Below are 14,794 nucleotides of genomic sequence, written 5' to 3'. Positions count from 1 at the left end.
GTGGGGTTTGAGCTGCTTCCGTCATGCCATCAGATTTCTAGGGCTAGATGTAGGCTTAACTCACAAAACACAGTCATTTGGGAGCTACAGAACCTACTCCTCTCCCCTCTGTTCTCTCCCTGTCACCTTCTCATCTGTAGGGGCTCTCCCACCCCCTCCCCCATTGTTCTCTCCTTAGCTGGATTGTTTCCCCTACATTGGTCAGTTATCCTCCTTAGTTTCTCTCAACTCCCTCCTGGTTCTTCCTGATTCTGAAATCTCTGGATATGGGAGATCTGCTGATGTGGGACAATTGCTATGGCACCTCAAATTGGGGTTCCCTATTTGTGGATAGCAAGGGTGGACAGTGGATACAGAGGAATGCTCCTTGGGGTCAGCCACAGATACTTCTCTGATGGGCAGTGTGCAGAGTCGAGTGCCAAAGTGCTTCTGGCAGAGCAGGTCAAAGTGCTGCAAGGTGCAGTTCTTATGGTTTAGTGGTTATTTCTGAAAGTTGCTTAGGTATCACCCAGCTAAAACAGCTGTTAATATTTGTTCTGGATTTGCTGAAACAGGTGTGTGGACAAAGGCAGATACAATGTCTGACACCGACGAGATGACCATCAATCTTCTCTTGGTTGGAAGGACCCAAAGTGGCAAAAGTGCTGCTGGAAATACCCTTCTGGGCAGCTTTGACTTTGACAGCCATCTATCCCCAAGCTCCGTGACCACATGCTGCAGTCTCGGATGCAGCTGCCGCATCTCAGGCTTCACACGCCGAAATGGCCATGAGCTAGCCCTGCGGGTTCACGTGATGGACACACCAGGGTATCCTCACAGCAGCCTGAGCAAAGAAGAGGTGCAGCAAGCGATGAGGGCAGCTCTGGCTCAGCACTTTGGAGACGAGGGCATTCACCTAGCATTCTTGGTCCTGAGAGCTGACTTGCCTCTTTGTGAGGAAGAAAGTCACACGATTCAGCTAGTCCAGGTAAAAAAATCCTGTATATACTGGCAACTCTATTTTCAGAAGTAGGAACCCTCAAACGATATCAGCTGAAGTAGAAAGGAGACAGGTAGGTGCAGTTTACACACCCACCTCTCCCTCCCACAGTCCAAACGTGTTCTAGCTAAAACTCAGTGGCATTTCTGTGCTGCAGACAAACTTTTCATGTTAAATTTGATGGAAGAAAGTTAAACACAGAACAGGTGGCCAAGTATTATTCACGGTTATCAATTATAGAAGAGCAGAAAGGGGCCTGTGAGTCTGGTTTACCCATTAAGAATGGGTTTCTCCCCCCTCCTGCCCCCATAATAGGATTTACATGTATTGTCTTTTGAGGTTTATCATCAAGGACCCAGACCTGTTGAGAAGAAATGCTACTTTAATCATTTGCAGATAGAAGCTAAAATGAACTACGTTAAACACAGAGTGAATTAAGGGGTTTTGAATTGCACAAAACCCAGAGGAACATTAAAAAAAACACCACCAACACCTTTCCACCAGAACCTTAACTCTGCCCCCTAAAACATATGCATTTTCCAAGAATTGTACTTGGTGAATGTTAAGTATGTAGATGTTTATATAATAATTTGTAGCTAAAACAAGAGGAACGTTTGATCAAAGCCACTGCTATTATAGTAAGACAGTAGAACCTCAGAGTTACGAACACCAGAGTTACAAACTGACCGGTCAATTACATACCTCATTTGGAACCAGAAGTATGCAATCAAGCAGCAGCAACAAAAAAGCAATACAGTACCATGTTAAGCATAAACTATTAAAAATAAAGGGAAAGTTATAAAAAAAATCTGACAAGGTAAGGAAAGTTGGTTTTTGGTTTAAATTAAAATGTTTAAAAGCAGCATTTTCCTTCTGCATAGTAAAGTTTCAAAGCTGTATTAAGTCAATGTTCAGTTGTAAATGTTTCAACAGACAACCATGTTCAGAGTTATGAACAATCTCCATTCCCAAGGTGTTCATAACTGAGGTTCTACTGTACTACTATTCTGCTTTTTTATAGCAGTTGTCATTGGATCATCTCAAAGCACTTTACAAATAAAAAAAGTTTGTCAAAACTCCCCTGTGAGGTAGAGGTTATTCCCATTTACCAGATAATCTCCATCTGTGGTTTCCTTAAGTGAATTGCCCATGGCCACACAGGTATCTTTAAGAATAGCTCAGATCATCTACCTCTCTTATAATACCAATAGTGTTCAAAGCTAAGCAGGGAGTAATATACTTTACATTTCTTTAGCAACTTTCTTGTGGTGGGGATTCACTATAATAAATGAGTGTTTCAATCTCCCTCTCCTTGTGCTGGGGTGCAGACTCCTCCCACAGCCTTAGCGGGTAGCTGGAATTCACCCAAAAATTGCTCTGACACTTAGCAACAACAAAAAAAAACGGTCACTCACCTTCTCATAACTGTTGTTCTTCGAGATGTGTTGTTCGTGTCCATTCCAAACAGGTACATGCATGGCAGCTGGAAAACTTTTCCCCTAGCAGCATCCATTGGGTTGGCCTGGGCGCCCCCTGGAGTCACACCTTCATGGCTCTCAATATAGTGCCCTGCCGACCCACCACCCTCTCAGTTCCTTCTTGCCAGCTACTCTGACAGAGGGGTAGGAGGGTGTGGTGTTCATGTCCATTCCAATACCCATCTCAAAGAACAGTTACAAGAAGGGGAGTAACCGTTTTTTCTTCTTCGAGTGCTTGTTCATGTCAACTCCAAATCAGGTGACTCACAACCCCAAGTTCAGGAGGCAGGGTCTGAGTCATCCACTGATAGGAAGAGCAGTGCTCTTCCAAAGGCCACATCATCTCTGGCCTGCGGAGTGATTGCATAGTGCAAGGTGAAAGTGTGTATGGAGCAGCAAGGATGTCAACCATAGGATCAGCATCCTCTACCACCTCCTCTGCCTGGATCCCCAAGTTCTGGGCCACCCGTCGCAGCAGCTGTTGTAGGACCCTGTTGTCCTCCAGGGCCGGGGCTATCGATGTCCCTGCCATGGTCTGATCTGGGGAGAATGAGGAGGAAAGCCCTGGCAATGGGCCCTGCTCACTCCCCTCAGCACCCAGGGGGTCACATGGCACCTGGTATTGCTGCGCCGCCACATCAGCAGCCTGCAGTGCCGGGACCACCATAACCAAGATTGTTGGTGCTGAGGTCGCCGATGCCAGTGCCGCAGGTGAAGGGAAAGCTGTCAGTGGCACTGCTGCTGGTGGTGCCAGTGGTGCCTGCGGAGAGATGAAGGACATGGATCTGGACCTTGACCCCTGGTTCGGTCCCTGATGATATGCCCAGGGTGTCCAGAAGGGCCAGAGTCGGGAGTTGCCACTGCGGTGGCCATGGCGCCAGATAGGGCTTGCAGTCACGCCGGGACTTGGACCTTCTGTTCCTGGTCCTATTGGAGAGGTAGGATTCCGACTCCGAGGTCTCTGAGAAGGAGTGGTGTTCCGTGGTGCCAGCGAGCGGTGCCGGGAACTGGGAGGGACCAGTGCGGCTCCCCCACATGGGTGGACTGTGCCGGGGAAAGGTGCGCTGGAGATGAAGATCGGCACGCCATAATAGCTGGCTTGCCCCTTGACGGAATCGGGGGCTGAGCAGTCACGGGTGACTTGTCTTGCCTCTGTGAGGAGGACGGCGCCATGAGGCGCACAAGGTCCTGCGCTGCCTCGAACGCCTCTGGCGTAGAGGGGAGCTGGAGCTCTCCGCCATGTCAGTCCAGAGTGTGGTGAGGGTTCAGACTTGACTGGACCCCCGAGGAGATAGGAGTTAATGAGACCCTGGGAAGCAGAGGGGCCGAGGTCACATAGCCCAGTTTGGGTCTCCCTGCGTCAGCAGGCTCCTTGGGCTTGGAAGGGGGAGAGCAACCTCTTGCTGGCCTTTTCTTTTTCTGGGTCATCAGGGACTGAGATCAGTGCCTCAGAGAAGATTATGTATGGGTGGAGCTGTGGTGGTGCAGTGACTCCTTGGGGTCCTTTCGTCTGTGCCGAAGCACTGCGCACTGATGAGGAGGTGCTGGGCCTGGGTTCTGCCGACCCTGGGTTGGATTGTGGCTGGAGTGCTGCCTCCATGAGAAGGATCTTGAGCCTTTGCTCCCGGTCTTTTAAGGTCCTAGGGCAAAACCCTTTGCAAATTCTGTACCTCTCCTTCTGGTGGCTCTCCCCGAAACACCACAGACAGGAAGAGTGCGGGTTGCTCTTAGAAATAAATTTTCCACAGTCCTCTCAGAGTTTGAACCCTGGGGACCAGGGCATACCCTGGGGACCAGGTTGGTGCGGGACCCCCAAAAGGAAACTTATGACCTAACTACTAATACTAAACTAACACTAGTAAACTGAGAACTATAAACACGAAGAGTGGACACTGCCCAAATGTGCTTGCAAAGCAAGAGCAACAGGTTGTTCCAGCTAGCCGTCACTGGCGGTAAGAAGGAACTGAGGGGGTGGCGGGTCGGCAGGGCTCTATATTGAGCACCATGAAGGCGCGACTCCCGGGGGCGCCCAGGCCGATCTGACGGATGCTGCTAAGGGAAAAGTTTTCTGGCTGCCATGCACATACCTGATTGGAATAGACATGAACCACCACTCGAAGAACCTCCTATTTTATCAGTGACAGTCACCTTAATCAGCAACATGTCATCCCAGAGTCCCTCAGTCAATGATCAGGGGAATCATTTACCATTGAGCTCTGGGCTGATCCCTATGGACAGTATGACGCAAGCTTATGGTGCCCCAACCCAGAGTTCTGACTCAGAATCCTGGTTCCTCTAGCAGTTGCTGGATCTCAGGCTGCCCCACGCTACCAGATGCACAGTGAAGCACACATCTGTCACTGTGCTGGCTGCTGCTGGTGCTGCTGCTTCTTGCCAGGAGGGCTTGCAACAGGGCAGGATTTCCTGCATTCTCTCTATTCAACTAGTTTCTCCTGCATACTCATTGACTCCGCCAATCAGAGCCACAGGAGCAGGTTTTCACAGCACTATTGCTGATTTGGGGCTGGGGTTGACTGTCCCACACACCAACACAGTGGGCTTCACACTTCAAAATGCTCTCATTTTTTAAAATGAGAGCAACAAGGCACAGAATGACTGCCTCAAAAAATATATATATCTCACACAAGACGACCTTGGCAGACTTGGGGCAAGAATTCAAAACACTTGGTTCTCAATTCCATGCTTTAATCTAAATCTAAGATAATTTAATTTAAAATAGACCACAATGGTTTCACAATAGAAAATGGTTACTGTAGTCAAAGCAAATATATGGTGACTCTCTAATTCCTGCTCAGGCAGAACTAACTTTTTGGTTGGCGGCGCAAAACCCTGCTAAAAGCTAAATTCTTTTCTGTTCCTCACAGACAACTGAAAATTATGTTTTTCTAGGGGGCAAGTAGTTTTGGTGGTGTTTTGGGGGACGTACTGGGGGTGGGGGAGGTTGTGGAGAGAGAAGAAATTCCTTTCCCTTGAACTTTTCCATTGGAAATTTCTCAAATACTTCTCATATGAATGAGCTTCTTTGAAAAAGTCAGCCAGCAGGGGGAATGTTGATTATCCTTTTCATAGTGTCTATACTGAGCACTATAGGGATGAACTTTCTAAAGAGCTACATAATGTTACTCTGACCTAGTAGAGAAAAATCAAGCTCCCATTACCAGGTGCTTTTGGGAGAAGGCCCACAGGCAAGGAAAAGGAGAAAATAATCAGAATTCTTTGTCTTAGCCTTTCCATATGTTATTGGCCAACTTTCTCTGTTGGAAAAGAGATGAAAGATGTTAGGAAATAAGCAAATGGGAGATGATCCTGTCTCTCCCCCACCCCCATTTGAATGGAAACCTACTACTTTTGTTTCATGTTTTTGTTATAATTATGGTTCACAGTTGACATAATGGTTGCCTATTTATTTCTAAAAGCCCAGATGTTATGATATCATCAACCAACCAGGGCAGGGCAGGGCAGCTAGCTGGATCTTGGAAAAGTATGTATATTCTGAATAGCGTTTATACTTTAACTAACTGTCCTAAAAGGACACTGGGACTATGAAAACCTTTTAGCAATCAGCAACAATTCTTGATAAGTCACAGTAATCCTCTCCATATTAGGGGTAGCATATCGATAAGCCACCTAGAATATATTTACACCTTTCTGGATTTTCATTTATTGGTGTGGTCTTGTGAATTGAGCACAGGACTCGGGGCCAGAAATCCCCAAATTCTAGTATTGACTTCAATGCTCACTTGCCTGACCCTGAGCAAACCACTTAACTAACAAAATTAATAGGCAGCTGCTTTAAAACAAGCAGAAGGAAGTACCTGTTCACACAATGCACAGTCAACCTGTAGAACTCATTGCCAGTGGATGTTGTGAAGGCTAGCAGTATCAATTGGTTCAGAAAAGAATTATATAACCTAATGGAGGACAGGTCCATCAATGGCTACTAGTCAAGATGGTCAGGTATGCAACCCAATGCTTTGGGTGTCCCTAAACTTCCAACTGCCAAAAGCTGGGACTAGATGACAGGGGATGGATCACTCGATAATAGCCCTGTTCTGTTCATTCTCTCTCAAACACCTGGCACCAGCCACTGTCGGAAGATAGGATAGTGGGCTAAATGCATAGGCACTGACTCCGTGGGTGCTCCAGGGCTGGAGCACACACGGGGGGGGGGGGGAATAAAATGGTGGGTGCTGAGCATCCCCCCCCCCCACCATCAAAACCTCCCCCTCCCCCAGTGCGCCGGTGAGCCCCCTGGATCAGCACCATCTCCTCCCTCCCCATACCTCCTACCCACCATGAAAAGCTGTTTCACAGCATACAGGAGGCTGCGAGGGAGGGGGAAGGAACGAGGATGCGGCATGCACAGGGGAAGGGGCAGAACTGGATGGGAAGAGGTGGGGTGGGGTGTGGAGCAGAGGCAGGAAGAGATAGGGCAGGGGTGGGGCCTTGGGGGAAGGGGTGGAGTGGGGGCGGGGCCTGATTCAGAGCCAGGAGTCGCACCCCGGCACTTTTGAAATTCGGTGCCTGTGGCTAAATGGATCATTGGTCTGACCCTGTTCTTACATTCTTAACCTCTGTAATTCTCTCCCACACCCCACCCTTTGTAAAACTGGAATGATGCTTATCCACACATTGCCCCAGGTGCAGTGAGGATTCAGGAGTTAATATTTTAAAGTGCTTTGAAAATGCAAAGCACAAGTATATTTCCCTCCATCTCATAGCACAAACATGTTCAGCATGCTATAAATTCTATGCAAAAATGCATTAAGTAACTAATTTGGGAGATTTTCCTCACAATTTATATTTTACATGTAAGAAACAGCAAAACTGACCCATCACGATCAACAGGAACATGAACAGCCCTAGTACAAGTACAGCAGAATATAAAGGAGGTCACATTTCAATAGTTGGACCTACATATAGGCAGCACGTAATGGAGGGCAGGGGAAACTAAGCTTCCCTCACACTGTGGGGGGAGGGGGAGAAGAAGAGAGAGAAGGGGACACATGGGAGATTTGGGGCTCCCTCAAAAGTCTCCCCCTGCCACAGGCCAGGGTTGGAGGAGCTCTTGCTTAGGGTTGCCAACTTTCTACTTGCACAAAACTGAATACCCTTACCCAAGGCCCCGCATGACCACTTCTAAGCCCCGCCCTCACTTCAGCTCCCCCCCAGTCACTCTCTCTCCCCCACCTTCACTCACTTTCACTGGGCTGGAGTATGGCAGGGGTGAGGGCTCCAGGTGAGGGTCTGAGAAGGAGTTGTGTGTGAAAGAGGGCTAGCCTCCCCAATAGGAAGCTTCAGCCACTACCTATGGATCTACACGTTTCTTTTATTTAGGTATTATATTTCCTCTTACCAGAGTAAAGGCCATATGATTGATTACTACTGAAGTAGGAGTGGCACATAGTCACACACACAGCTGCAGTTATTGAAATATAAAAGCCTGCTGCTTTAGTCACATTAGTGATGTTCATATATGTTCACAAGACTATATATAAAAAAAACCCCTTACACTCCCTTGTCCCCCCCATAGCAGAAGAAAGTTGATTTCTGTCCCTCTCCCCAGTCCTTTAGTCAATAGCAGGTGTATATTTGCTTATTCTAAGAGAGAGAGGACAGTAAAGCATTTTCCTTAGGTGCTAATAATTATCCAGTTAATAGTTATAGCATAGAGCAATTAATATAATTGACAGAACTGCACATTAGTGTTGTACCTATGACATTTTTATTTTAAAACATGATTTAAAAAATTTAATTTGAAAGGCAAAAAACTTTGCTCTCCACTACAGCATGCTCCTGCAACTACCCAATGTACCCTACTACCTAGCCCATTTGCACAGTCTCTTATTCACAATATACAGTCTGCCTCATACCTTTAATCTTTAGATTCCAAGCACTGGGGAAGAGAACTCAGCTATCTAGCAGAAGCTTTCAATCCAGCTTTATTTACATCAAACTCCTTCTCTAGGCTCCCTCTCCTTACTGCCTGGTCCTACCAACTTGATATCTTCCCCTTGTTGAGCTAATTACCTCATTAGCACCACCATTGCCCCCAGCTGGCAACAATCCCCACTGTTACTGGTTAATTGATTCCAATTAAGCTCATGATCTTATATGCAATTACTTAAGAGACCAGAGTACTCGATCTTGCACTGTCGTACATGCCTTTCTCTGTCTGGTATTTGTCTGTGTGCCCCTCACCACAGTATCTCATCATTTAGATCAGCGGTCCCCAAACCTTTCATAGTCCCTCCCTCTGCCGAGCTGGGAGCCCTGCTGGGGGGGCACAGACAGGGTAAGGGGGCCAAGGCTGCGGCTAAAGCTGGGGGCGGGAACTGAGCTGCGGCCAAGGACTGAGGCCGAGAGCGGAAGCCCTGGTCCGGGGCCGGGAGGGCGGCAGAGCTGGAAGCAGAGCGGGCTGGGTAGTGCCCTCCCCCCGGGGGGTATGCCCTACAGTTTGGGACCGCTGATTTAGATTATAATTGGAATGGCTTGAGGCTACGTTGATAGTAGTTACCCAACAGCTGCCCAGTCACCTACATCAAAAACTATAGCTCAGTCCAAGTTGCCTGTAGAAAGGTAACCAAATCCAGGTTAACATTTATAAGTTCTGGTTCAAGATGTAGAATAGAACAGTGGCTTCCAACATTTGTTAATTTACAGATCCCTAAATAATTTCAAATGGAGGCGTGGACCCTTTTCAAATCTACTGTCTGTATACATAATTAAATTCTGTTCAGTCACTTTTCAGTTTAAGCCTTTCCCAAACCCCTTAGACATAGTCCAGGGACCACAGGTTGAGAACCACTGGAATAGAGGGTCTGGTCTATTGTTTTTCCCAGCTCCTCCCACTTCTGATATTTTTCCTGCAGTCTCCCACCCCTAACTGGTTTCAGTTATGTTCATTATCTTACCTTACCACATGGCTTAGAAGAAATAACTAGGAGTTAAGGTTTATAGGTTGCAATTTAGGTTCAGACCTGGGTATTGCAGAGACTGCTCTGTAGATTGTCCTTTCTGGGCAACTGATGAATATAGAGAGTCTATATTCAAATTACATCTGACAGCTGCCTTCAAAGCTGTTGCCTGTAAATTGGTGTTGGTTTGCCTATGATCATAGGCTCTTGCTGAACATTTCTAGGTGTATTGGAGCAATTGCTCATCAGCACCAAGAGCTGTCATTCATTATACTTTTCAGACATCCATCTTGTTTATCCAGATGCTCAATGAGTGCATAAGACAATGGGAAGGGTTAATAAGAAGGTATGGTCTGAGGTGTAAATTTACTTTAAAAATACAGTATTTGAAATTCATTAATTTTACATTCACATTTCATGTTACCTGTTTTCTGCATACATTAAATATCAAAATTCATAAAGTGAATAGTCCAACTGCACTGAAAAGGAATCAGCTCTAAAACGAGGGAGCATGGCTGACACAATCAAGTATTTCATTCTGACCTAAGATTTTGTACTGCCCCTCCATTTCCCTTCCTATCCAGGCTGTAAGCACCTCCCAGGAAAATTAGATTGGCATTGCATGATCCCTAGGAGATTTCATGAAGTCTTTTGCTCTTTTCCTTTCTCAGGATTTAGGAAACTGTTTGCAACAGGTTTTACTTTGCAAGATGGGAGTGGCAACTGTTGTAAATGGTGTTATGGCTGTGGTGGAAAAGCTTTTATCAGAGAGAAAGTTTCTGCAATGTGATCTAAAAGGTATCAGACTCTGGATTAGCTTCAATGCTCCTGAATGCTGAAGCGATATGATGAAATAACTGGCTCTGTGGATATGGGGAAAGCGGTGGACATGATGCATCTTAACTTTAGCAAAGCTTTTGGTACAGTTTCCCACACTATTCATGCCAGCAAGTTAAAAAAAAGTATGGATTGGATGAATGGACTATAAGGTGAATAGAAAGCTGGCTAGATCATTGGGCACAACAGGTAGTGATCAACGGCTCGATGTCTAGTTGGCAGTGGATATCAAGCGGCATGCCCCAGGGTCGGACCTGGGGGCAGTTTTGTTCAACATCTTCATTAATAATCTGGATGATGGGATGGATTGCACCCTCAGCAAGTTCGTGGATGACACTAAAATGGGGGGAGCGGTAGATACGCTGGAGGATACGGATAGGGTCCAGAGTGACCTAGACAAATTGGAGGATTGGGCCAAAAGAAATCTGATGAGGTTCAGCAAGGACAAGTGCAGAGTCCTGCAGTTAGGATGGAAGAATCCCATGCACTGCTATAGGCTGGTGACCAACTGGCTAAGCAGCAGTTCTGCAGAAAAGGAGCTGGGGATTACAGTGGATGAGAAGCTGGATATGAGTCAGCAGTGTGCCCTTGTTGCCAAGAAGGCTAATGGCATATTGGGCTGCATTAGTAGGAGTGTTGCCGGCAGATCAAGGGAAGTGATTATTTCCATCTATTTGGCACTGGTGAGGCAACTGGAGTATTGCATCCAGTTTTGGGTCCCCCGTTATAGAAAGGATGTGGACAAATTGGAGTCCAACAGAGGGCAACAAAAATTATTAGTGGGCTGTGGCATATAACTTACGAGGAGAGGCTGAGGGAACTGGGCTTATTTAGTCTGCAGAAGAGAAGAGTGGGGGAGATTTGATAGCAGCCTTCAAGTATGTGAAGGGGGGTTCTAAAGAGGCTGGAGCTCGGCTGTTCTTAGTGGTGGCAGATGACAGAACAAGAAACAATGATCTCAAGTTGTAGCAGGGGAGGTCTAGGTTGGATATTAGGAAAAACTATTTCACTAGGAGGGTGGTGAAGCACTGGAATGGGTTACCTAGGGAGGTGGTGGAATCTCCATCTTTAGGGCTTTGTCAAGCTGGACCTTAGAAACCTCTGGCTGGGATGATTTAGTTGGGGTTGGTTCTGCTTTGAGCAGGGGGTTGGACTAGATGACCTCCTGAGGTCTCTTCCACCCCTAATCTTCTGATTCTAATGCTCTTTCCACAGGCAGATTCCCATGACCAAACATTACTTATAATCAACTCTTCTGTGTCTTGTTCTGGGCTTTGCGGGACTTTGTCCCAGAAGAACAGAACTAATTTGACTATCATAAATGGTGATGTGGTCTCTAGCTGTAGATGGTGCTTGACACTTAATCATACGTAAAAGGTACATATTTAAGAAACATGGGGTAGATAGGAAAGATGTATACAAGAAAGACCTTTATATTTCTAACAACACTATGTATTAAGAATTCAGACCTCACTGATTTTTTGAAACTAAGTCGACTAATCAACCTAATTATTACAGCACTTTAATCTGATTTAAAACTGGTAACTTTCAGTATTTACACAATATTAGAACACTTAATACAATGTGGCTGGTATAATTCATGTTCTGCACATACCTAAATACTCCCTATTGAATATGATATTCTTCATGTTGTGCCAATATATTGTACATTGTTGCTGTGTGAAGTTAAACCACCCACGAATATCACATCACCTTGAGAAGTGGCTGCATTTCCATGGTGGGTGAAGAAATTCTTCTATATCAACTGTGTATAACACTGAGTTCCTTTAAGGCACTAATACCAAGATCCAGAGTGATAGTTCTTCTCTGAAGATGTACATACCAATCCCACTTCAAGAACAGGGTGGGTTCTCAAACATATCTTCAAGGAGCAATACTGCATGATGTGAAAGTGTTTTCTATCTCTAATTTCTAAGTTAACCTAAGCTATTAAGTTACTTTATAAAAGCCTATTGGAACATTCAGATTTGGATTTTTAAGAATAAAAACTGTATTAGTCTTACCTGTTTCATGATCACAGACTATTTATTTTTAAAATATTAAATAATTAGAGTTCTCAAAATATAAGAAATTAAAGACTGGATTCTGTAAAGCATTGGGCCTTAAATCTTTTAGATTTAAGCTCTTACAGCAGAAATTGATGCCTGGGTTCTATGGAAAAATAATGGTGTACTAGAATTCCTTATGTTCTCTCAATTTTGGCTATACATCATATTTTTTTCTTATCTGCAAGCATAGCCCCCAGTTTGTACAGAGCACCACGGAGATCAACAGGACTCTGCAATGGCAAAAAGATGTTGATGCAAGATACAGCCTTGCACGTCCCCAGTTACAGACACTTTTGCTTAAATTGCGTTTTAGTATCAGATGCTTTTGAAATAAAAATCCAAATGAATAATGTATGCTACAAGCATAAATTTGCTCTTACATCACCCATTCTTCTTACTTGTTTGAAAGAATATTGTCAAGAGATTTTTTTCAAATTGTCCTTTATTTACTAGTAACTCCTGGAAGATTAAAACTGAATAGTGTTTTCCTTGTAGTGTCACCCACGTTAGCATGCATACAGTAAAAAGGTTGCTAACAGGTGCAGGGGGGGAGAGGGAAATTTTCTTTTCTTTGATGAAAGAGCAATGATGCAGCAGAAGCATACAAAGAATTATACTGACACGCTGAACAGATAAGAAAATAAAGGCGTCACACTGAGTCTGATTCTTGAGTGTACTTTCAAACAAAATGTGCACTGTAAATACACTTTACTGTAAAACAATGAAATGCAAACCAACAAAAAAGGAATCTTGAAATTAATTTTATAGGCAACGAGCTTTAAAGGCTTTCATAAAAACAGACCCAACTGAGCTTCATTTAAAGAGGGAACATAAGCATCGGTTAGCAGCCCTACCAGGGAAACTTGTTTTTTCTCCCCTCATCCATGACTATACATAAAAAAAAAAATATATAGGAACGCTCTATTTACAGATATCTGAGTCCATCATGCCATATTAACAGTTCTCAACTCTATTTTTAGTATTGCTTGGCATCAGATTATGTTTTAACAAACACAGTATGAATGTCTTACATAATTAACTTTCATATCTTAGTAGGAAAAGATCACTGTTCCTGTATTTCAGAAACCTTTGTGGGACCAAGAGATGAAGTTATTTTGTTCTTTTGGATGGAGTGGGATGCAAATTCCATATGAGAGCTTAATACAATCTGCTTTATAGTGACCAAAAAGAAGTCTCGACCACCTATCTTAATTATAAATGGTATTAACACCTTTGAAGGTCAAGGAATCATAGCCATTTTCTTGCACTTCAAACTGTATGACCTGGCTTTCTGCCAGAAAGAGAACGCTTATTGGTCTGTCAATACATACATACACAATCTATTCTGGTGTATGAGGAGGGAGATGGGAACAAGAAATGATAACTATTTGAGATTTGTTTTTCGTTACAGGAACTTCTGGGTCCCACATGGAAAAACTTCACTGCAATTCTATTTACGCATGCAGACAAGGTAGAAGAGGCAGGATTAAATGGAGACAAATACTTGCATATTGCCTCTGATACCCTGTTAAACCTTTTGAGCTCAATACAACAGAGATATATTTTTGTAGACAACCAGGCAAACACTCTCCAACAGGAAAGAAAAACAATCTTAAGAAAAATCATGGAATTTATAAGACAAAATAGTTACCAGGTGCTTCTAGTTAAATAAATGGATGGGGACAAACACAAATTACCTCTCAGGTACTCATTTACTGACAGCCATCTTCTTTTCTACTTTGGGATAAAATGACATGCGGAGATGAGGACTCTAGAAGTCAGCACTAAATACTTGGGGTATTCATGCCCAAATCAACATTTGCATTTAACTTATCATAAAATAGATGAAAACTGTTTAGACTACAAAATTAGCTACCATAAACATGTATAGTATGCCTATCACCCTACTATCTAACAGCCATTATCACACCAGATCAGATTCAGGTTGAATACTGGACAGTGTCCTTATTACTGTGTTTACTGATATTACACCACAGACCATCATGTTTTATATTGTAGCTCACAAAGAGCAGGTTACTGAGTAGAAAATAAGAATATGTATGTTCTAAACCATTGTAGTGTTGCTGTGCATTATTGAATAGTTACCACATCCTGCCTGAATTGGCTGCCCTTCAGATTCTTATTTTTTGCACTTGATTCTAGTCTTTACTAAGATAGAAGCACATAGTTTGCAAAGACCTTTCAGATCTTACAGTTTGAAAGTCTCGTACTGTAATCTATTTTTCCCACCTTGCTTCATAATGAAACCTAATTTGAACAGTTTTAACTTCTTAAAGAATATCAGACCTCGTTGGCTGAGTAGATTATAAGGCAGTTCGAATAATCTTCAAAACATGGGAGCTATTTAGAGTATTTGGAAGAACTAATTATTGTTGCTAGTTCCGAGATGTATGCAAAATTAGTACTGTGGGGGTATATACACAAAGCACATCTAAAAACATTTGTATTCATCTTTCCTTTGTGACTGTCTCT

At 44.1% G+C, this 14,794-nt stretch overlaps 1 protein-coding gene across 1 annotated transcript; it reads left to right on the top strand.

The window, feature by feature from the left end:
* Positions 1-577: 577 nt before the first annotated feature.
* GIMD1 (GIMAP family P-loop NTPase domain containing 1) lies at positions 578-14,777 on the top strand. The gene is made up of 2 exons (XM_024206577.2): positions 578-967; positions 13,713-14,777. The coding sequence occupies exons 1-2, from the start codon at positions 578-580 to the stop codon at positions 13,971-13,973; spliced, it is 651 nt and encodes a 216-aa protein (XP_024062345.1). The 3' UTR covers positions 13,974-14,777.
* Positions 14,778-14,794: the final 17 nt, after the last annotated feature.

The sequence above is a fragment of the Terrapene carolina genome, unplaced genomic scaffold (assembly GCF_002925995.2).
Source record: "Terrapene carolina triunguis isolate 2854851 unplaced genomic scaffold, T_m_triunguis-2.0 Scaffold706, whole genome shotgun sequence".
NCBI lineage: Eukaryota > Metazoa > Chordata > Testudines > Emydidae > Terrapene > Terrapene triunguis.
This window is presented reverse-complemented; position numbering and strand designations above follow the sequence as displayed.